The sequence below is a fragment of the Ostrinia furnacalis genome, unplaced genomic scaffold, assembly GCF_004193835.3.
Source record: "Ostrinia furnacalis isolate ACB-3 unplaced genomic scaffold, ASM419383v2 OfSCF3139, whole genome shotgun sequence".
Lineage (NCBI taxonomy): Eukaryota > Metazoa > Arthropoda > Insecta > Lepidoptera > Crambidae > Ostrinia > Ostrinia furnacalis.
In genome coordinates, this window is record NW_021133378.1 from 696099 (window position 1) to 721130 (window position 25032).

A 25032-nucleotide genomic window follows, 5' to 3' on the forward strand; every position below is an offset into this window, starting at 1 on the left:
TGCAATGCAATGATGACATTGACCAATTGACAATAGTTTTTTTTATTTAATAGAAATAATAATGGCAGGTTGAACCAACAAGAAGGTTTTAGTTTATCAATCATAATAATCTTCTTGACAAGATAAATCGTCAAACAACTTTGACATCAACATCTGAATAATTTTGAACTTTACTGACGAACAGTTAAAGATTATTTTCTTTAACTCAAGATTATTCTGTAACATAGTTTCAAAAGGTAATATGTGCTCGCGATTCGTTGAAGGAATCAATTTGAAAACTGACGAACCTTTTCATTCCGTGACTGTACAAGCTTTGCTTAGTTTGAGACTAGAAGCGTAGTGTAAAATGTACAAGGATATTTATTATTTATTTATTATTTCCCCTCCAGACACGCCGATGCTGATGGCGCCGGGCGCGGGCCGCATCATCTACCAGGACAAGATCATCCGCTTCGAGCGCGTGCCGCTCGTCACGCCTAACGGAGACGTGCTCATCAAGGAGCTCTCCTTTGAAGTCAAGTTAGTGTTATGAATATTAACAAATCTTTTAAAATACATTTTTAAAGGCCTCCCGGTCGTTGTGGAAATCCTTGGGGAAGGCCTTTGTCCAGCAGTGGAAGTGAAACAAAACACATTTTTAATTTGTATTTAGTTTCCTTTGAATTAATTTTTTACTTTGAATAAATAAATTACACATCCTTGTATAGTATCATGTCCTAAAAAATAATAATTTAACTGCAGTCCACTTTGATTACCCAGGTCATCTTATCCATGGGTGATCAAAGGACACCAAATTGTCGCTTGGAGTCCGCTTTGATCACCTGGGTGATCAAAGCCAGTTGATCAAAGTGGAATAGACCGTCAAAACATATTCCCCACTTGAAAACCCATTCATTAACTCCATTATCGGCAGATATGCCGGACTTTACTGCTAGGTACTTTAGTTTGCTACATTTGTGTCCTGCTTGATGTCCAATGCTTTATTCCTTCTCCTTCTTAACGAGAACACTTATAGGAATCTAATTAAATAAATAAGAAAGTTTCACTTACGGGACATACCTCGAGAAGCAAAGTTTTTAATCTAAATATTCTTTCAGATCAGGAATGAACGTGCTTGTCTGCGGACCGAACGGTTGCGGCAAATCGTCCATGTTCCGAATGCTAGGTGAGCTGTGGCCCATCTTCGGCGGGACCCTCACAAAGCCGCCCAAGGGCAAGCTGTTCTATGTGCCGCAACGGCCTTATATGACTCTTGGGACGCTTAGAGATCAGGTTTGTGGATGAGGTGTTTTGTGTTACTAAAATGAATTGAAGCCTTCAGTTTTTCTAGAACTATCAGAAATTTTGTCTTTTAATCTTTGTAGAACTATCAAAATGTTTGCCTTAAATGATTCAGTGACAACGTCTCAAATAAATAGGAATTTTAGAAAAGCATCTTCATTTGTGTCACTTAACTTCCAATTAATCCTATTTAGGGTAAATGGGCATAAGTGGGTGTGGTCCTTACCAGATACCAATACGTTAATTTTTAAAAATACAGACTTTAAACTCACCTTGTATGATCCGGAACTATTCCCACCATTTGAAGCAGCTTGACCAATAAAAAATAACCGGCTCAGTTTGCATTCTATTACCTACCATCAACAGTGTTGCTTATAAGGGTTATTTTTCTAGAATCAATACCTTTTACTTCGGTAGCTTCGCTCGCGTTAATTAATGTTTGGATCCCTATTTTCATCCACTAACGAACTGGATTTCGAAAAAGCCTTTCTTGACGGATGCCTACCTCATAACATGTGCCAATTTGTAATCCATTCAGTAGTTTGACCTCTATGTTTATAGATTAGTCTTTTTGTTCGCGCCTTGCAGACGCGATGGAATTTTATAAATAAAACTCGGAAACTGCTTATTTCGTTGTATTCTTGAGACGTCACAATTTTGATGTTGTTCGATCGGAATCCAAAAGAGAAGTGATTTTACACAATGTTTAACTCAATATAAAGATTGACTGACAAAAGTTATGTGATATTTACATTAGAAGTAGATTTTGCTATTAGAATATGATGAGGCGCGAGTAGGGCCGCAACACTTTTTAAGTTTTTAATAAACAGATTACAGCAAACTATCCAAACCCTTTTAGGTGATCTACCCCCAAACCCGCGAGGAGATGGTTCGACGCGGGCGTACTGACGCTCAGCTCACAAAGTTCTTGGAACTGGTGCAACTGGCGTATCTTAGTGCTCGAGACGGCGGCTGGGACGCTGTGGAAGACTGGATGGACGTGCTTTCAGGAGGAGAGAAGCAGAGGATAGCTGTGAGTTGGATGGATAGTCTAGCTTTCTAATCTTTTAGGCCTTTTTAGGTAGCCTTTGGAGTTGCAGCAGATAGGTAGAAAGTTCTTGGAGCTGGTGCAACTGGCGTATCTTAGTGGAAGACGACTAGCAGAGGATAGCTGTGAGTTATCCACTCACAGCCATCCAACTGGCGTTATGGAAGTCTAACTTCCTAATCCCTTAGGCCTTTGTAAGTAGTTCTTGGAGTTGCAGCAGACTGAAGTTTCTTGGAACTGTTGCAACTGGCGTATCTGAGCGCTCGCGACGGTAGCTGGGATGCGGTGGAAGACCGGATGGACGTGCTTTCTGGAGGAGATAAACAAAGTATAGCTGTGAGTGGATAGTGTATCTTCTCAACCCTTTTTAGGTAGCTCTTGGAGTTGCAGCAGATAGGTAGTTAGTTCTTGGAGTTGGTGCAACTGGTGTATCTTAGTGGAAGACTGGATGGACGTTCTTTATCGAGGCGAGAAGCAGAGGATAGCTGTGAGTAGATATACTGTTTCCCCAAGTCCTTAGAACTCCTTGAAGGTCTTGGAGTTGCAGCAGACTGAAGTTTCTTGGAACTGTTGCAACTGGTGTATCTTAGCCCTCGCGACGGTAGCTGGGATGCGGTGGAAGACTGAATGGACGTGTTCTTTGGAAGGGAGAAGCAGAGGATAGCTGTGAGTAGATAGACTATTTCCGCAAGACCTTAGAACCCCTTGAAGGTCTTGGAGTTGCAGCAGACTGAAGTTTCTTGGAGCTGGTGCAACTGGCGTATCTGAGCGCTCGCGACGGCGGCTGGGACGCGGTGGAAGACTGGATGGACGTGCTTTCTGGAGGAGAGAAACAGAGGATAGCTGTGAGTGGATAGACTATTTCCCCAAGTCCAAGTCTTATAGCATAGCCTTTGAAGAAACGGATAGATTTAAACAACAAACAAAAACAAAACAACTGTTCAGTCATCTTTAACTTCCTTTGATTGTTGAAAATTCCTGCGGCCCTTTTCTTAGGATCAGGATCATATAGGGCTCTGATATCTGAACGCATATGCTCTCGGGAAGGGAGAAACTTTCCAATCCTTTAAACTTCCTAAAATAGCTCTTGGAGTTGTTGCAACCAGGAAATCTCTCCCAATTCTATTGCAAAGATTTGTATATGGATGAAAGAAGTGGATAGCTATGAGTGCAGTAATAAAAGGGAGCATCTTGCCTCGTGAAGTTTGATCGTGTTTTCACTGTTGGTGTATCTCGTCGGTGGTCTAACCTCCAAGACTGATACTTTTGACTTCGCTTGTATATCTTATCTAATAATTTCGATCCTGCACTGCTAAAACTCAAATAAAAATCTTTGTTTACATTTTTGCAACGAATACATTTATTCTCAGATGGCTCGTCTATTCTACCACGAGCCGCAGTTCGCGATCCTGGACGAATGCACCAGTGCCGTCTCGGTCGACGTGGAAGGCCAGATGTACCAGTACTGCAGAGAGGTCAGTATTTATTTTATTTATTTATTAGGTACACCAATGATAGGTACAACAATACACAATATGTTAAAAAATACGCAAAATATAAGCTAATTGCACTATCACTTAGAGGTATACACAGCTTGCAAGAAATATAAGTTGCTGCTTAGTTAGCATAAATGTTGTTATATAGGTTAAATTATTATGATATAGAGTCAGTATTTCTCAGCAATTACCATTTCTTTTCTTCTTCCTTTGCACTTCACTTCATGTATTTTTATTATTCGTCATTCAGTCGGGACAAACGATTTTATTAGTCCACGAATCTCAATGCAGCTGTTTTCTAGAACATCTATCCAAATTAGCCACTTCTCTTCTAATATTATTTATTATCATAAACTATTGTTTCCATTAGTTTATACTTTTTTAATCAATGATTGAGTGTTTCTTATATTCGACGTGTAATGGCAATGAATAAAAAAGTATCATATCCTGCCGTATCTTTATCAATTTTCCTCAAGTATTCTGTTCGCATGTTGAAAAAAGTACAGTACAGACTATGCATTTTTGTTGCATAGTCGCCTCTATTATGATTGCATAAAGAGCTACAGAGTTTACCTTGATATGCCGACTGTACGTAATAATTGCTATAATTTTCATGATGATAAACATCATGTTTTGTCTGTGACGCTAGTCGGTAATTTTATTTTACAATTTAAAAATAATTTATGGATTTATCACTGATACGTGTATAAAAGTAACTAACCGTATCCATCTTATATTATTATACAGGGTGTCCCAGAATAAGTAAATGAAACTATGGGAGGTAGCTTGACCTCTGAACTACTCCTAAAAATATGAAAAATATTTTTTTAGTACAGAAATGTGTATATTTGTGCAGAGTAAAGACTTTTACCAAAACAAAATCAGTAATTTTAATTTGGAGCTTCTTATCACCACAGATGGGCATAACCCTCTTCACCGTATCGCACCGCAAGTCGTTATGGAAGCACCACGACCACTACCTCCAAATGGACGGCCGAGGCGGCTACGTCTTCGAGGCCATAGACAACGAAACGCAGGAGTTCGGTTCGTGATCGAATCGGCGTCGGCTCGGAGTCGTGGCGACGTCGATTCGAAAGCGAACCCGGGTCGGAACGAAATCGAAGCGCGTGTATATGCGATGCACGCGTTGTGTTTTTTAATGCATTTTAAATCAATGTATCTGNCAAGACAAACAATCAACAATAGTTATAGGTAATTGATGACAATATTATAGGAAAGGGGAAATGCAGTTTTAAAAGTTAATAATAATAACAAATAATACTGGAGCTGGAATCATAAATTAAAAACTATTTATTGCTATTTTATTTATGACTAGCTTTCCGCCCGCGGCTTCGCGAGCGTGGACTACATTATCTACATATTTTACGTAACCCTATTTTTTTCCAAAATAAAATTTAGCCTATGTTATTCGTGGATAATGTAGCTTTCGAATGGTGAAAGATTTTTTAAAAACGGTCCAGTAGTTTCTGAGCCTATTCATTACAACCAAACAAACAAAGTTTTCCTCTTTATAATATTAGTGTAGATCAAGAGAAGCGAATAGTTTTTTGTAATAATTAAATCGCTATTGAAAAGTAAATTCAGAGTAGTTTTTTAATCTGTGTAAGCCGATAAATTGTTATCGTACTGGATTAATTCTGATTATTTCCATGGATAAAAAAACGATTTTCTACATTATGGACGTAATTACAAGGTTGAATGATTACTTTTTAAACGTGTAATTTTTTTTATAATTTTATCATTGATTGTATTAGATCTGATGCCCTTAAAGTACAGTCAATAAAGTAAATAAAAATTACATTACATACAAACCGAATTGAATACCTCCTCTTTTTTTAAGTCGATTAATAAGATGCCACAGTGTTTATTTTGCTGTGATTACATTGTCAATATTTAGTCTAGACATTATCAAATAGCACAAACTATAGATAATTTAGTATGGTATTGATAAATCCGTGTGGTGACGGCAGAGTAGAATACATTTGTCACCAACCCCTACTCTTCCCGCGGGTGTCATAAGAGGCGACTTGGGGACTACACATCAAACAGAGAACGGGCAGCAGCGCTCTCTGAAAAACATCAATCTTTTAAACTGCGATCTCCAACCCGCCTGCCAAGCGTGGGGTTTATGGCAAAACCCTCCACTGTAGTGGAGGTGGCTCATAGTCCAGCAGTGGACTGTAAAGGGCTGTTGATGATGATGATTGATAAATCAAAATGATAAACTTTTAATATCAGTAACATGGTTAAAGTCAAAGTTCAGAGAACGTTCCTCGAATTTGAGTACCTATTTACCTAGGTATATGATATCTTTGATGATGATGATTGATAAATCAAAATGATAAACTTTTAATATCGTTAACATGGTTAAAGTCAAAGTTTAGAGAACGTTCCTCGAATTTGAGTACCTACTTACCTAGGTATATGATATCTCTGTATGTGGGTAAACAATATTAGGTAAACAAGCGCTACATTTCCTCACTGCGTGCTTGGCCTTTGCAATCAGTGATACGCACTTTGAACAGTTTGCATGCATATAATATTTTAACCGGCTTCAAAATAGAGGAGGTTCTCAATTCGGTTGGTATGTTTTTTTTAAGGACATTTTATACTGGACGGCAAAGATTAAAATAAAATTATTATTGAAAAAAAAACCCAACTGTGTAAAACTGAACTAAAAATATAAAAACAAGACAACTTATTGTTCACATTATGCAGTCGGAGGCATCAATTACATATAACCAACAAAATAATTAGTCTTGTTTTTATCATTTTACTTAATTTTTACGCAGTTGTGTTTTTTTTTCAGTATGTTTGTTTCATAAAGCTAGGTCAGGTCAGGTACTTTTGAAGATATAGAAGATTTACTTACTGACCCTTTTTCTTTGCGGTCCAGTGTATAATTATTATGAGCTGTGCTGTATGTAAATTTTTATCGTATAGTGAACTATACGATAAAAATTTGAATAGTACAGTTGTAATTTGTATGGCCTAATAACGGCGAATGTGCAAGTCTTCCTGATGGAAATAAACCAAGTTTAGTTGTTAACATTCAAACGGTCGCCAGTGATAACTATTGTAAATCATTGACCTTTACTCGAATGCGCTCGCGCATCACGTCCCAGCCTTAACTACACGAGGCGTGAATCAGCGAATGTTGGGTGGGTTTATTGACGTAACAGCTATACATTTAATTTTCGACTTTGTACTGTTAAATTGGAGTTAATATAGAAATAATACACTCGACATCAAATAAATCGCACCTCCCGCGACAAGCCCTTTCAAACGTATGCCTCCCGACAAGCCCTTTCAAACGTATGCCTCCCCACTTCCCACCAATATTGGCACCATTTAAAAGCCTAGTTCTAACCTTCATTTCATTAAAGGAAAGGTTTTTACCCCAAAAATGTGTCTTTAGAATGATCCAGTCACTTCTTCAAAAAATAGGTAGTTGCGCTTGAGCCAACTTTTATGGATATAAAACTGTTAAGTTGGGATTAATCGCTATCCATCTGTTAAAGAGGACATGAGTGTGATCATTATTTGGTTTTATAACCATAAAATTTGGTCTAATTGATCCCAGAGGTGAGCCCAAAGTGAGGTCTTTTTTCAAGTCACATTTATGGTATATATTAATCATTTACTAAGAAATTAAATGTGTTTTTCTTAAAGGATATTTATTGGGCTTTCAAATAACACCAATATTGTTGGGGCACTATGATTGTGTCAGAAGAAAATCTTTAAAGTTCGCGTCGCGGAAGGTGCGGTTTATTTGATGTTGAGTATATTTTCGACGATCGCGACCGTACAAGTAAATCATAAAAAAATCTGTATTTGTATAAAACAGACTATTAAATTGTACTTACAAATCGTAAATATTCAACGACAAAGTAAAATAGGTACTAATAAAAAAACTTACAGCTAATTTCAGCTGTATAAGCCATTAAGGTCTGATTTTTCAATTGCCGGATCACTTATCTAAAGAATAAAATAAGTTTGGCATATTGACAGTTTCAGTATGGGAAATATGTCAAAATGACAAGTTTATTCTTCAATTAAAAGATATCTGACGATTGAAAAATTAGCCCTTATTGTCTCATAATCTTTACCAGCGCTTCCAAATCAATATGTGACAAGCGCATAGTAAAATACAAATAGCATAGAAATGCTTCTTTACAGATGCAGCAGTACAATGCGATTTTAAAAATAATGCAAACTATTGCAAACGAATAAAAATACCTATTGCATTAATGAATATAAACAAAGCCAATGATGGGATAGTTAAAAAAAAGTATGTTTATTTTTCGAGCCACCGCGGCACCGGAAATGTTGTGTCGACTTGGTTCAACCGATTTTGACGTAATTCATTTGCATCTGCCAATTTGTAAATTAACGACTATGCATACGTACCGAATACAGTCAGCTTCAAATAGTTCGTGACACTCAAAGTAGCCAATAAGTTCGCAACTCGTCTTATCGTCAAGGTTGTGTTGTCAATTTTTTGGCCAATTTTTGTATTACAAACTATTTGACGCTGACTGTACATCAAGCTAAACACTGTGGTTCCAAGTATTTGGAATAGGTTCGATTTTGTAAGTAAATTGTATGGTTTGATATGCGGCCGACTGTACCATCGCACGTCGCAGTAGAACCGGCTTTGGAAGCCACCGTAATAAGATTTTCACTTTCGTACCTTAGACTTTGGACTCCGGACTCGAATACCATACAAACCACTAAGATCCACCTCCTTTGGTATTCAAGATGTAAATTCAATTATTGAGTCAATTTTATCAAATAAAACATATTCAAATTATATTAATTTACCTACGCAATCTTAAATCTCAGAGAAAGTGTGTACTTTGACTTTTAACGAATCTCTTACAAGCCTAGTTTGCACTTATTACATATCTTATTAAATAAATAAATAAATAATATCTTGTTTAATTAAGTATTTGCTGTATTTAATTGAAAAAGAGGCTGACAAAGGTGACTGAGTTTCTTCCGCCACTTCTTCTCAGCACCAGTCCATTATGTTGTCCCGAAGTTATGGTAGGGCAAGTTTGTATTTGGGGCGTGCATAAGCGCCCTGAAAAGGGCTTAAATACTGATTTAATTTTGATTTGAATCCTTTAAGCATATTTATGAGCTCATAAAGATGAGTCATATAGATTAACAGCTTTTAGAATTACATAACACAGTGGACCTGTTTAGTCCAGAAATACGTACGAAAGTGTTATGACTATGTTTTATAGGTACTTACGTAGCGACCACGTCAAATGGCTATAATTTTAGCTTAATTGGAGTCAAACTTGGACATTATCTTGTACTTAATGTATGTATACTGTACTGCTATGTTGTCATATTCGCGTTGACCTTCTAAAGATTATGTACCTATTCACTTACCATTTCGTAGGTTTTGTTGTATTTAAAAGTTAGCGGACGCCTGCTACTGTGATCGCGCAAAAAATAAAACCTTTTTTATTATCTACTTTAAAATATGTATTGTGCAAAAAATTACTAGTCGTGTATTTTTTATTTAGTCTATTTATAACATAAAACAAATTTCAAGATTTTGTAATGAATTTTAATCCGAGCTTGAGTAAGGCCTTTCAATAAAAATTCTAAAATTTTTGGCAGTTTTTTTCTGTCTGAAAACTATTTTTCGAGCATTCAAGGTTTTTTCTATGCGTGAAAAACTAATATAAATACTTACAGCTTTCTAGAAAAGTAAGCGTAGCGTTTGCGTAGTCTATGATACGCTTACACAATGGTCTTGGTTATTATCACAAAGAAAACTGCTCGGCTGGTGATTGAACCAATTGACATATCCGACTCATCGCTGGACAGTTGGTACACACAGACTACGTTTTGTTGTAAAATCGCATCTGTTTTAACTTCCTATAAGGCACCACGGTGTTTAGCTTTATATGCTGTCGACTGTACCTATATCTAGAGTGACGACTTTTCTCGTATAGACTCGACAGTGGTTTAGAAATTCGCATGTTTGAGGGCTTAGTGTGAGTTTACTTATATGAAACGTCCTCACTAGTGAGAGCATTAAAAAAAAATGAAAATTTGGCGCTGTACAATCCGTCATAAATATAATGTAGGTAATTTTTTTACGCGCTCACTAGTAACGATTGATGCAAACTCACACACACTACATACGCCCCCTGAACCTGAAAGCTTTACAAGTAAAGTTTAATTGGTGATTTAATCAAAACAATTATATGAAAATGGGGGGCTATTCTCAGACCGAAGAATCGGTCAAGTTTCGGAGGAGTTACAAACAATGTGACACGAGAATTTTAAATATAGTTGAACGATTTTGAAACGCCAAATGGCAAAGATCGGAAATAGTAACCCGGCATTGATGGCAGCGCCCTTCTGCAAATAACATTTCAGTGTTTTCCGACGTGGCAAAAATCAGAACCAGCGATCCGGTATTGACGGTGGCGCCCCCCTTTCAATGTCACGGTTCAGTGTAGGTCACAAACACATATATTGTAAAAAATCTTTGATATTTATAAAGGAAACAAGATGTTATTATAACATGCTTGTTTCCTTAAAATAAAATAAATAAATAAATAAGCCATTTATTCCTAAGATTCAAATTATTCTATTTACATTTACATTAGATTATTTAATGTTATTTATTTATGCTTCACTATTACATTTATATTTAGGCCTTTATTATTTAATCATTGCTTGTTTCCTTATCAAACGACAAATAAATCCAATAATTTACTTATAACGTGCGTAGATAATAATCGACATCCTTCAGAATTCATGCTTCATTTCACTTGTTATCAGATTACACTCAATTGAACCTAGACTAAAGGTGATTTATCGATAAAAATTATCGAAAAATTGCGGTTCCAAAGTACACACATTCTGTTATAAGCAGCCGTTTATGATCTAGGTACAGACGACACATGAAGCTAATAGACTAAGAGCTAGTGCACGCCAGACCTACGTCATTTTATAAAAGCTGAAAGTTTGTCAGCGCATGCTCCCAATATAGGATAGAATGTTGGTGAATCATGAAGTTTGGGTCATCGTGGCTTTGGCAGCTATCCTAAAAAAACTGTCTGACAAGGAGTTGGAACTGTCAAAACTGTCTGGCTGATGAGGAAACTACTTCTAATTATTGCCCTAATATTTTATATAAAAACAGCTTTTATAGTATAACGTAATTCTACTTAGTCACTTCATGATTCACCAATAATCTATCCTTTATTGGGAGCATACGCTGACTAACTTTCAGCTTTTATAAAATGACGTAGGTCTGGCGTCACCAGCTCTTAGTGTATAAACTCTGCGGCATTTTATGCAGTTGTAATAAGCGTTATATTGCAATAAAAATGTATAGTCTTATGTGCGGTAGGCTCGGGACTATTCCCACCTCTCGTTCCCACCGCTGCAACTCCTGTGTAGCCAGTATCTACAGCTTGACCGCTAATAAAAACCCAACCAGTGAAGGTCAAGTTTGTTAGGCTGTTTATAGACGAAAGTTAAATGATATTTGATCTTGATCTTATTCCAACCATCGCTCTAGAATTGTCCAAATATCACCCGCACGAATAGCACCTGGCTTAGTCCACGAATAAATAATAAATAAATCTTTGGACAATCTCACACAGCGCCAGCTAGCCCCAAAGTAAGCAACTTAATGCTTGTGTTATGGGTGCTAGCTTGACGGATACACTACTTATATACTTTTTTTTTTTAATACATACATATTACCTATCGATATCGCTGTTCGTGGATTCATTATTTTTACATTTTTGTCGACAAACAGAGAGAGACAGGTAGGATATGGTGGACAAGGCCAGGTGCTATTTGGGCGAGTGCTCTAAGTGGACTACATCGCTCAGTCAAATGCCCTGATTTTTTCGCCAGATTTTTCCACAATTATTTTTTTGGATTCTTTTTTTCTTTTGTTCTTCATTAAAAATAAAATGTATATTCTTAAAGCTTGTCAATATAAACGAGCTATGTGTTATTCTTTATAATGTAAAAACACGCTGATGACGTCTGTAAACTAACATTAAAATTTGTAAACTAAATAAATTAACATGTTACATTTCATTGTCTTGTACCAATATCTTAAAGATACAACAACAATAGCCAAATACCTATAATGAAGATGCAACGAAAAATCTGCGTATGATGTATGTATGATCTGTGTATGTGTGTGTTCTATGAATAACTGAAACAAGCCATTGTTTTCCTTAATCACGTGGAATAAGGATAAAAATATATTGAAAAATTATCGATAATTTTTAAATAAATGGAATTAAATCTGTACGAAAACCTGAGTTGGAAGATAATAAACTTTAGCATGTACATATGAATAGATAGCTATTTTTGAACAATGCAAAAAAACTTAGTTAATAACCCTTATTCTAGCGCAGTCTGGTAAAAATAAATATTTTTAGCGACCTTTCTTTATTTAGGGTGGATTCGACCAAACAAGCGTAAATATTAATCTCAGAATAAACTTGTCATTTTTACATATTTCCCATACTGAATACAGTTATACCAGGAGTTGTTCTCGGATAAAAGTTTGGTCGAATCGGGCCTTAGTCGATCTTATCTCTAGAGATAAGATCGGTTCCTTCCTAGGAAGGAACCCATCTGGGTTGTATGGAAAAGAGCGCTTCCTAGCGATAAAACCACCTAACTAACTTTTGTGTTTCAATTTTGTATTTCTTTTACATATCCATTATGTGTAGTGTGCAATAAAGAGTATCTAATATCTATCTCATCCTGATAACCCGGTTAGTATGGATATTAATGCATATTTTTATATTTGGATTCCCTTTTTTCAGACACCCGGAATCATGGTGGCGTACCTACTGGTATCAGGAGTATTCCTAACATTCCTCAGAAAACCCACAGGTATTTATGATTGGTTATTATTACATTAACTAGCCTTTTGTTAGTGGTGCATATCTTAAAGATTACTTAAACCTTTGTTTTGTCACCTGTCATCCGCTTTGCACTGGAGGTAAGTCGAACCTTAACTTCGAACTCCTCCTTTGTTCTTCTGATTAATTTCGTTGCGGGTCCAATGACAGTTTAACTTTCTCCGGGACAAACTTGACCTTCACTGGTTGGGTTTTTATTGGCGGTCAAGCTGTAGATCCTGGCTGCACAGGAGTTGCAGCGGTGGGGACGAGAGGTGGGAATAGTCCCGTAGCCTTTTGTTATGGAACTAACTTGCCCGCGGTGCGTGGTCTGTCGCTATAGTCTGGTCGCTGAGCACGTAGACTTTTGTCCATTGACCCCAAGCTACCCATCCTTATCGCTCGCGCGTATTATATTGCTGTCGCGACTGTGCGACGGACGCCCGCAGTGAGTGTGCGAGCTTAAATAATAGAAGCTGCAGCAGTTAACTAATATGTAGTATAAAATGTATGCTCTTTTCAGCCAAAATGACTGTTTTGGAGCAGAAACTGGAGGGCGAATTCAGATACGTAAACGCAAGGCTCATAACGAATTCAGAAGAGATCGCATTCTATCAGGTAAGCTTAATCTAATCTCTCTCTCTCCCTTCTCTCTCTTTTTATTTAGATTCCCAGCACTATTATAGATCGTTTCATCCACAAAGACGCGCCCCACCATTCTTCCGCTAATGTTTGAGCGTTATCGGTACACGCTAAATAGGCTAGTTTCCAAAAGTTTATTTTTTGATATTACACATGACGGATTAAAAAATTTTTTTAGTCCGTCATGATTAATATTAAAAAATATTCGACACATATATTTTTGTTTGTCAATCTAACAAATAATTACATAGTTATGGTGCGTTGAAGTTCCGCACGACGTCACAACGTGCGGCACTTTTATGCACAGGTCACAGGCCTCTTCTTATGAACTTTGGCGCGCTTTATCTCTTTAAATTTTCATTACTTTGAAAAAAAAGGAAAAATACGTGTAGAGTATTTTTTGATAAGTTAACTGACGGACTAATTAAAACTCTTGCTTTTTGACCCAGGAAACATACACCCTATTATCCATGAGTGCACACGCAATTACAATAATGACGCTCGGATTGCTCGGAACAAACTTCTCGCACCCCGCGCTTCCCTCGACCAAAAATTGGTGGGGCGCGTCTACGTGGATGAAACGATCTATACAGAGATGTTTGATAACTCCATAGCAAAAATCTGTCACGGGAAACTCTAGTGATGTGTTTTTCAAAGTAAATATTATGCTGTAAATGTTGATTTCACTTTAACCACCAGAGTTGACTGTCTCAATGTGTATGAATAATCAATTTACGTATTTATTTGTTTATTTGTAATTATTGATATTTATTCAAATATTATGCTAAGAAATGTCTTTGAAGCAGTACATTAGGCATACTGATCTATGACGCTGTGAGGTTTGACTTGTCGTATTTTTATTTATGAATGTCTGAAGTAAGATGTCATTGATTTTGACAATCTTTATGAGTCTTGCGTGAAGCAAATGTCAGATAAATTGATAAGATTATAAAGGCCCCATAAATAAGTTGTTATTTGAGCACCAGAATTACCCCATTTTGTATAGGATAGTTTTTTTAAATCCTCTATTTGCCTCTGGTAAAGAAGCAGTGGAAGCTATAGAACTTAATTCAGTCAGTGTCTGGCGCCCGTATTCACAAACATTACTATGAGGTCTTATAGTGCGCATGGACGCACAGGGTGACACACGAACCAATCACAGAGCTCTATTCACTTAGCAAGCATCGTTTGTTTGATATATTACATTGACATAATTACGATGTGACAAATCTGAAGAACATTTGGCGTCTCAAAAACACCCTCCCGTATCGCTCTCATACCTCAGGCTGGGACTGAGGTTACGTGCTAGACATAAAATTACTTAATGATGAGGCAGACTGACATAAAAGGCACCCACTGAAAATCAGTGCTTGGCAGTTACACTGTTACAGATGTTACAGAATGGGTGACCTTTTTTGGCAACTTTTTTATTTTTTTAATTATGTGTATATCTTTTGTTGCCGAAATAAAATTATTTTCTTTCTTTTTCTTTCTTTATGAGGTCTTTCGTGCTTTATTTGTAAAATCTTATGCTCATTTGTATGAACATATCCTCAGGGCAACCACAGGGAGCAGTTGACTCTCCTCGCCAGTTTCTACAAGCTGACGCGGCATCTACGCAACTTCCTAAACTTCAGAGTCGCTATGGGATTCATCGACAACATCATAGCTAAATGTAAGTTTGTTTTAAAGCTAATAAGGTCCGTATCTCGTTAGCATACGGTGCATATTTCAGGTAGTCCGTGTCCCGATATATGTGTTAGTTTTGAAGCGAATTAGGTGCATATCCCGTTAACATACGGTGCATATTTAGGTAACTATTGTTGCTGTGCTGTGTGCCGTTGGAAGCCAAATATTAGAGGATTCCCCATATTTTACCCGAAAAGTTTCACCACAGGTTCCACCATAATGCAATTCGTAAACTTTGATTCTTTCGCAGCTGTAGTAAGTATTATGTAAGGTTTAGGCTCGCTAACTCCAAGCCAGTAATAGGCTTAATTTCAATATTTGGAACAATTACAGGCTCGTAACTTTGTTCGGGTTTTAAACATTGTTTTATTTTATTACGGGCTTATTATTGTGTCTGAAAGTAAGCTTCAAAAAGAGTTTTTAAGTCCCATATTTATGCAGTCACAGTCGCTCATACATAATGAAATACAAGGTAAAACGTGAAATTTCCAAATGTAAAGGAAATAAAAGTACCTATACAAGTGACATTTAACCCGCCGCGCGGTTAATCTATTGTGAGTTACAAAATGTCTGTCTGGTGAACTGATTCCTATTTGCAATTGTAATTAGTTTATCAACGTTATAAATATCCAAATTAAAGAATACATTTACATTGACACTGTTGGTTTTCGTTTCTGACCAAATCATTGAATTATCTAGAAAATACATGCTTATTATGGTGCGCTATGTGGGACAGGTTTAATGGAATAATTACAATAATATTTACTTGTGTTCTCATCTCTGGTACAGTCGCTTTCATAAATATATTGGCAGTGCCAATGTTTCAAAATATTTTAGCGTTTTAACGATCATATATTTCAATACAAACTCAAACATCAATAAAATGTAATCATATAAACTGTTCATTAACATATTATGTAACTGCGCTACAATATTTTGAAACATTGGGCATTGCCAATATATTTATGAAATCGATTGTGCCACGAGAGATTTGGGAGAAATCTCTCCCTTTGCTTCTAAAATAGTACCTATTGCAAAGAGGAACATCATTTTCTTCGAAATTTCTTTGTATATGTTACAGTCAAAACTCATAACCGGTCATAACCAACCTTTTTACTGCAAAATCGCATATTGAACTTCGAAAAAGACTGACAAATAATTAAGTAAACTGTGCTAAAATCGTAAGTTAATAGCCATAGCTTCTTAATAGCCTGTTATATTTTTATTTTTTGCAGATGTCGCAATCACAGTCGGTTTCTACGCCGTATCGCGGCCGTTTTTCGCCAAAAACCACAATCTGCTCACAACTGGAACTGAAAATGATAGGTTTAAGGTATAATAATATTTTTAATTATTATTATTATAATGGTGGCTCAGGGAAAAAGTTATTTTGGTGCGTTTACCTGAACATTCTCTGTGTTTAATCAAAAGTTCATTTATTTAACAGTAAAATCGAACCGCTATTATTACAATGAAACAAAATCCTAAAAATAACAAACTTCTCACAATTAATTCTAAAGTAAACGTTTTTTGTTAGTCAGCTTTTCGACTAGCCTTTCATTTAACCTATTTTAAATATAGACAATGGTTCTCGAAAAAACTCAATGTCTATTATCATTTTTAACATGAATAATTTATATTTTTTTTTTATTTTATTACATAAAAATTCTCCAGCACTACTACACATACGGAAGAATGATGGTCAAAATGGCGGAAGGCATCGGTCGTCTCGTTCTGTCCGGTCGCGAGATGAACAAATTGGCTGGGCTCACGGCGCGAGTCACGCAACTACGGACTGTGTTGGACGAAGTGTACCAAGGGAACTACAAGAGGACCATGCTTGATAGGAACTCGCAGAATGGCACCACTACGTCTGGTGAGTGAATATAAGTAATGTAGCTCCTAATGAACAAACTGGCTGGGCTCACGGCGCGAGTCACACAACTTCGTACAGTGCTAGATGAAGTGTACCAAGGGAACCACAAGAGGACCATGCTCGATAGGAACTCGCAGAATGGCACCACTGCGTCTGGTGAGTGAATACGATTCCCATACAATCATCTCCTAATTATCAGATTACTACGGTACTACGCACTGGACAATGTTGGACCAAAGGAACTATTAGCGGACTATAGGATAGACTCATCATTAACCAATTTGTATTCAGAGTTATCTTTCAATAAATGTATTATCTGATCGTGCTTTCGAGTTTACAGATACGAATACGACGTCGAATCTAAAGCGAGGTTTAGACTAGCAATAAAATTTGCATAAGTTGACTTCCGCAAGCGTTCACCACTGTTTAAATCTTGCAGAAGTTGGCTTGTCACAGCTATTTACACAGTGGTATACATCTTGCGGAAGCCAACTTCGGCAAGTTTAATTGCCAGTCTAAACCTCTCACATGATATGGGTTTATAAGCTCTATCTAAAAAGTGATTAGTGTACAGTCTATGCATTTTTGTTGCAAAATATCACCTATGACCTCACGACATAAGATGCCGTATTGATTGATATATTAATCGACATCACATCAGACTACATGATCGTTGCAAACTATAACCTATCCACAAGCACATAAGATACATTTCCCTCCAGACACGCCGATGCTGTTTGCGCCGGGCGCGGGCCGTATCATCTACCAGGACAAGATCATCCGCTTCGAGCGCGTGCCGCTCGTCACGCCTAACGGAGACGTGCTCATCAAGGAGCTCTCCTTTGAAGTCAAGTTAGTGTTATGAATATTAACAAATCTTTTAAAATACATTTTTAAAGGCCTCCCGGTCGTTGTGGTAATCCTTGAGGAAGGCCTTTGTCCAGCAGTGGAAGTGAAACAAAACACATTTTTAATTTGTATTTAGTTTCCTTTGAATTAATTTTTTACTTTGAATAAATAAATTACACATCCTTGTATAGTCTCATGTCCTAAAAAATAATAATTTAACTGCAGTCCACTTTGAATACCCAGATCATCTTATCCATGGGTAATCAAAGGACACCAAATTGTCGCTTGGAGTCCGCTTTGATCACCTGGGTGATCAAAGCCAGTTGATCAAAGTGGAATAGACCGTCAAAACATATTCCCCACTTGAAAACCCATTCATTAACTCCATTATCGGCAGATATGCCGGACTTTACTGCTAGGTACTTTAGTTTGCTACATTTGTGTCCTGCTTGATGTCCAATGCTTTATTCCTTCTCCTTCTTAACGAGAACACTTATAGGAATCTAATTAAATAAATAAGAAAGTTGCACTTACCGGACATACGTCGAGAAGCAACGTGTATACCTTTTTAATGTAAGTTTTTTTACAGATCAGGAATGAACGTGCTTGTCTGCGGACCGAACGGTTGCGGCAAATCGTCCATGTTCCGAATGCTGGGAGAGCTGTGGCCCATCTTCGGCGGGACCCTCACCAAGCCGCCCAAGGGCAAGCTGTTCTATGTGCCGCAGAGGCCGTATATGACTCTTGGCACGCTTAGAGATCAGGTTTGTGGAAAAGATGTGTTCGTGTTACTAAAGTTTTGTCTTTTAATCTTTGTGAACTATCAAAATTTTAGCCTTAAATGATTCAATAACAACGACTCAAATAAATAGGAATTTTAGGAAAGCATCTTCATCTGTGTCACTTAACTTCCAATTAATCCTATTTAGGGTAAATGGGCATAAGTGGGTGTGGTCCTTACCAGATACCAATACGTTAATTTTTTAAAATACACACTATAAACTCACCTTGTATGATCGGAACTATTCCCACCATCTGAAGCAGCTTGACCAATAAAAAATAACCGGCTCAGTTTGCTTTCTATTAACAGTCAACAGTGTTGCTTATAAGGGTTAATTTTCTAGAATCACCTTTGGATTCGGCAGTTTCGCTCGCGTTAATGTTTGGAATCGTTATTTCATTCCCTAACGAACTGGATTTCGAAAAAGCCTTTCTTAACGGATGCCTACGTCATAATATGTGCCAATTTGTAATCCATTCAGTAGTTTGACCTGTGTATTGATGGATTAGTCTTTTAATATACAGATTACAGCAAACTATCCAAACCCTTTTAGGTGATCTACCCCCAAACCCGCGAGGAGATGGTCCGGCGGGGGCGCACCGACGCTCAGCTCACAAAGTTCTTGGAGCTGGTGCAACTGGCGTATCTTAGTGCTCGAGACGGCGGCTGGGACGCTGTTGAAGACTGGATGGACGTGCTTTCTGGAGGAGAGAAGCAGAGGATAGCTGTGAGTCAAAATTTTTAGGCCTTTTTAGGTAGCTCTTGGAGTTGCAGCAGATAGGTAGGAAGTTCTTAGAGTTGGTGCAACTGGTGTATCTTAGTGGAAAACTGGATGGACGTGCACTTTAGAGGGGAAAAGCAGAGGATAGCTGTGAGTGGATAGACTACTCCCCAAGTCCTTAGAACTCCTTGAAGGTGTTGTAGTTGCAGCAGACATGACATTTATTGGAGCTGGTGCAACTGGCGTTATGGAAGTCTAACTTCCTAATCCCTTAGGCCTTTGTAAGTAGTTCTTGGAGTTGCAGCAGACTGAAGTTTCTTGGAACTGTTGCAACTGGCGTATCTGAGCGCTCGCGACGGTAAGTAGCTGGGATGCGGTGGAAGACTGGATGGACGTGCTTTCTGGAGGAGAGAAGCAGAGGATAGCTGTGAGTTGGATAGATAGTCTAGCTTTCTAATCTTTTAGGCCTTTTTAGGTAGCCTTTAGAGTTGCAGCAGATGGGTAGTAAGTTCTTGGAGCTGGTGCAACTGGCGTATCTTAGTGGAAGACTGGATGAACGTGCTCTTTGGAGGGGAGAAGCAGAGGATAGCTGTGAGTGGATAGACTACTTCCCAAGTCCTTAGAACTCCTTGAAGGTGTTGTAGTTGCTGCAGACATGAAATTTATTGGAGCTGGTGCAACTGGCGTTATGGAAGTCTAACTTCCTAATTTCTTAGGCCTTTGTAAGTAGTTCTTGGAGTTGCGACAGACAGGCAGGAAATTCTTGGAACTGGTGCAACTAGCGTATCTGAGCGCTCGCGACGGTAGGTAGCTGGGATGCGGTGGAAGACTGGATGGACGTGCTTTCTGGTGGAGAGAAACAAAGGATAGCTGTGAGTCAAACTTTTAGGCCTTTTTAGGTAGCTCTTGGAGTTGCGGTTGAGGTAGGAAATTCTTGGAGCTGGTGCAACTGGCGTATCTTAGTGCTCGCGACGGTGTAGTGACCAACCTCCATTAATAATATTTTTGGACTTAGCTTTTAGACCTTATCTAGTTTGGTTTCTTTTTCGATAATTCGATTGGGATCAATATGATCGTTCACGCACTGCCAAAACTGTAACAAATGGATGATTTAAATTCATTCTTAATATTTATTTCAATCTTGAATCGTACTAATAAGTTGATTGTCCCTAGATGGCTCGTCTATTCTACCACGAGCCGCAGTTTGCGATCCTGGACGAATGCACCAGTGCCGTCTCGGTCGACGTGGAAGGCCAGATGTACCAGTACTGCAGAGAGGTCAGTATTATCTCAGCAATTACCATTTCTTTTCTTGTTCCTTTGCACTTCACTTCATGTATTCTTATTACTCGTCATTCAGTCGGGACAAACGATTTTATTAGTCCACGAATCTCAATGCAGCTTTTTTCTAGAACATCTATCCGAATTAGCCACTTTTCTTCTAATATTTTTATCACGAACTATTGTTTCCATTAGTATATACTTTTCTAATCAATGATTGAATGTTTCTTAATATTCGATGTGTAATGGCAATGAATAAAAAAAAAGTATCATATCCTGCCGTATCTTTAACAATTTTCCTCAAGTATTCTGTTCGCATGTTGGAAAAAGTACAGCACAGACTATGCATTTTTGTTGCATAGTCGCCTCTATTATGATTGCATAAGGAGCTACAGAGTTTACTTTGATATGCCGACTGTACGTAATAATTGCTATAATTTTCATGATGATAAACATCATGTTTCGTCTGTGACGCTAGGCGGTAATTTTATTTTTTCATTTATAAATAGGGACTATTAGTGATAGATACGTGTAAAAAGTAAAATGTGTCCATCTATGTATATTATTATACAGGGTGTCTCAAAATATGGGAGGTAGCTTGACCTCTGACCTACCCCTAAAAATATGAAAAATATTTTTAGTACACAAAAAATATGCAGACTCAACTCATTGTAGGTACAGAGTAAAGACTTTTACTCGAACAAAATAAGTAATTTCAAGTTTTTTATCACAGATGGGCATAACCCTCTTCACCGTATCGCACCGCAAGTCGTTATGGAAGCACCACGACCACTACCTCCAAATGGACGGCCGAGGTGGCTACGTCTTCGAGGCCATAGACAACGAAACGCAGGAGTTCGGTTCGTGATCGAATCGGCGTCGGCTCGGAGTCGTGGCGACGTCGATTCGAAAGCGAACCCGGGTCAGAACGAAATCGAAGCGCGTGTATATGCGATGCACGCGTTGTGTTTTTTAATGCATTTTAAATCAGTGTATCTGTTACAAAATGTCTTATATTTATGTGTATATTGAATTCAATATAATGAAATATAATTTTTATTTCGTTACTTTATTATCTTTTTAGATTGTGATTCGAATCACATAATACATAGTTAACCTTTAACTAAGGTCACAATTTCACAAATATGTATTGATCGATCAATCGATCGAAATTATTAAAATCTTCTCCTAGTGCGAGTAGTTAGCCAACTTTTAACGATTTACTATCCATATTTTATTCAGTAATTACTAAGAAATAAATAGTAAATAATGGACATGTTTTCTTCTATAGAACTATCAATTTCAAATTTCGTAATAGGATGTATATTTAATTTATTTTTATAGTTATTATAACATCACACGTAATTATAATACCTTTATAATTCTAAAATTCTAACATAATACCTAAACTTGTTCCTTTCTCATATAAATNTTATAAATAAGATGATAATATTATCTATAATAATGCATGTATAATATTAAATAGTAATGCTAAAAAATAGAGGTTCATGGACCTAAAGGATATATCTCATAATAACCAAATTCCCTACGTATTGTGAAACTAATTTTGAAGTAGGTGGTATTTATGTTATCTTTACACCCTGTATGATAGCCATTTCAATATCTTCAAACAGAAACTATTAATATAAGTTAAAATGATTGTTTATCCAAGATTAAAGTTCACAAACTTACAAAATATACAGGATGACCCAAACCAGACAGATATGTTTTTTTAGAAAGTTGGACCTATCGGATCCTGCCAGGAAAAAAATGCTGGGAATGAAATAGAGTTAACAAAATCCTTAAAGTTCAAAGCAAGTCACTTTCCCAGAATATCTTGCTGCATATCATTCTGAATTGTTTTTTGAAAGTACAGTGTCGAAGTTACAATAAAAAGAAAACTAAAACTGAAAACAAAAAAGAATTTTTTCCAAGTTATTATCAAATAAAAATCATAACTCGTATCGGATGGGAAGCGATTTTTTTCCTGGCGGGGTCTCATTGGTCCCTAATCTAACATTCTAAAAAATGTTTTAATATCCGCCTGGACTGGACCACCCTTTATTTTAAAGCGCTCTAAAAAATTAAAGGGAATCAAGTTAATGTAGTATCCAAATAAGTACGTAGGACTATTTTATAAAATAAGTAGACAAAATCGCTAGTTAGGAGATGGGAATTATTATGGTTTATCTATGACTTTGATACTCAATGTTGTCTTTGTGATGTTTTAGAATATTAAGTTCTATTTTACTGTATACTGTATTGTAATTAACCTTCAAATACAATTATACGACCAATTATTTACCGTTATTCAATAAAACCTATTTTTTAATAATAAAATTTTATTGGGGGCAAATGATTCAAGAAAACTGTTATGTTTGTTGCTTTTATGAAACTTGTAATTATGTATCCGTTTTGTTTAAGTTTAGGTACTTCTAATAGATAAAATAAAAATGTTTAAGCTAAGTTTGTAAGTATGTATTTGAAATATTACTATGAAATATATTCGAAATGTATTATTTTAAGTTACAACCTTATACAAATCGGTAGACCAGTTTGTAATTTCTAAATTATGTTGTTCATTATTTTGAGGTGAGCGTAAGAAGTGTTTTTAAATGTTAAAATGTTTTTGTTGTTCAAAACATACATTACTAAAACATTTATTACATGACAGTTACCAGTAGGTATCTTTGTTTTATTCATTTATCAGAATTCATTATTGAATTGTTCACAGATATTTTAATAAATAATAGTTCATTGAAAACTAGGAATGTGATAGTGTATTTCCATTGTTTTTGCTTTCCATGTCAATCGTTAGGTACCTTTATGTTAAGTTTGATTGTTGTGTGTATAGAGCCGTAAACATCCTGTCATACCCATTGCCCATAAAAATAATCATTGTTTGTTAATTTTCGTGTATTATGTAATAATTTTCGTCACGCGACTATAGATTTTAGCGCTATTCGTTTTGTTTGTATCGTTATGTAGAGACTAGAGTTGCTGGTTGAACGATAGCGTTAAGTAAAATAATCACAAAAAGTAAGCAAACACAAAACATTTTCAAATAAGAAAAAATACCACGAATTTTTCTTTCTCTGAAACATTCTGCCTAAGCAAGTCTCTTGATTAACTTGATTGTTTCCTTTATTATAACTAAATTGCAAAGAAAGACCCCGATTTATAAGTACAAGTGCTAGATTACGTCTGCCCTCAATTATTTATTTTTATTTATTTATTTAAAACTTATATGCACATAGAACGGTGTACATAAGGCGGACTTAATGCCTTCATTCTCTGTTAACATTACAGCAACTAAGTATTGCAACAAATCTGCTGTATATTAACAGCTGGAATCTGAAATATACTGGGAAACAACGTTTTCTATACAAGACAACAAAATAATAATAAAATACCATGCTTTAGAAAGCGACCACCTTTACTTTATGAAGTGGTGTCTTTGTTAAATTGCGGTATCGGTTCCATAGACAAAGTTTCTGGTATTTTTCGCTATCGAAAAATACCACTTCCAAGCTATGTAAAAACTAAAAATACCACTTCTTAAAGTGAATGTTTATTTATTACTGTTTATTGAAAATGTAATTTTTGATGTGTCAAACACTGTGATATCTGTTGGTTTGTTTATTGTATTGGAGGGTGCTGGGTTAATAAAGTTGGGTTCAGGATAACACTATCTTTGTTTTACTTATAATATTTCCACAGTATTGATTCCTACTAAAAAAGTTTTGAAAAAGTATTGCTTGGTTGGAATATAATAATAGAAAGGAATTAAAAAATACGAATAGAATTTCTCACATTTTATCGTATTGTACGATGATGAGAAATAAAATATTACTGCCAGAAACTAATCATAAGGCTGGAGGTCATTGTATGGAAGGAATGATGGTTCAATGATTTTAGTAGATAATGCTCTCTTTGTTACATTTTGCGAGAACATTAGATGAAATCAAATAATTACCGTATTGATTAGAAGTGAAAGAGAGAGCCTGCGATAATCATTAAAATTAATAATCGAAACAAATTAATATCGAAATGTTATCGAATTTATTAGATTTCATTAGAATAGCGTGACGTCATGACGTTTGAAATTCCCGCACAAACGTAAAAATTACATCGTGTGACGTAAATTGACACATGTACTCCGTTCCAAGCAACACTCATTCCAGTTGTGATAGACATTTACTATAATAATAATAATAATAATAATAATAATATTTTTATATTTTCTTTCATTAATCATCTAAATATTAAGTCTTAAATATATGTACCATAATATGAAGGAATTAAACAATCTTTTGATACCAAATTCATTAAAAAATAGAATTTAATTTTTTGAAAATAGTTGAAAGTGACGTGTAATGGAACGAAAAAAGCAGCGCTTCGCATCAGCTGTTGTAGTAAAAAAAGTTAACGGGAT

General features: G+C 36.4%; 2 protein-coding genes across 2 annotated transcripts in view; both read left to right on the forward strand.

Moving 5' to 3' along the window:
* The window catches only part of LOC114357343 (ATP-binding cassette sub-family D member 3-like), a 63678-nt gene extending 41656 nt beyond the window's left edge, over positions 1-22022 (forward strand). Inside the window, exons 6-12 of the mRNA XM_028310914.1 lie at positions 16325-16422; positions 16764-16965; positions 17688-17817; positions 18404-18578; positions 19149-19322; positions 20490-20594; positions 21331-22022. Coding sequence (XP_028166715.1) covers positions 16325-16422; positions 16764-16965; positions 17688-17817; positions 18404-18578; positions 19149-19322; positions 20490-20594; positions 21331-21465 — 1019 coding nt within the window. The 3' untranslated portion in view covers positions 21466-22022. The remainder of the gene's footprint in view (positions 1-16324; positions 16423-16763; positions 16966-17687; positions 17818-18403; positions 18579-19148; positions 19323-20489; positions 20595-21330) is intronic.
* On the forward strand, positions 2942-5005 carry LOC114357364 (ATP-binding cassette sub-family D member 3-like). The gene is made up of 3 exons (XM_028310948.1): positions 2942-2995; positions 3700-3804; positions 4743-5005. The coding sequence occupies exons 1-3, from the start codon at positions 2957-2959 to the stop codon at positions 4875-4877; spliced, it is 279 nt and encodes a 92-aa protein (XP_028166749.1). The 5' UTR covers positions 2942-2956; the 3' UTR covers positions 4878-5005.
* Positions 22023-25032: the final 3010 nt, after the last annotated feature.

What these genes read in the sequence shown, in the direction of transcription:
- LOC114357364 (XM_028310948.1), top strand. Translation starts at nt 2,957, where the DNA reads ATGGACGTGTTCTTTGGAAGGGAGAAGCAGAGGATAGCT. An exon ending in GGGAGAAGCAGAGGATAGCT is followed by an intron (nt 2,996 to 3,699) that starts GTGAGTAGATAG and finishes ATTTATTCTCAG; the next exon opens with ATGGCTCGTCTATTCTACCA. An exon ending in TGTACCAGTACTGCAGAGAG is followed by an intron (nt 3,805 to 4,742) that starts GTCAGTATTTAT and finishes TTATCACCACAG; the next exon opens with ATGGGCATAACCCTCTTCAC.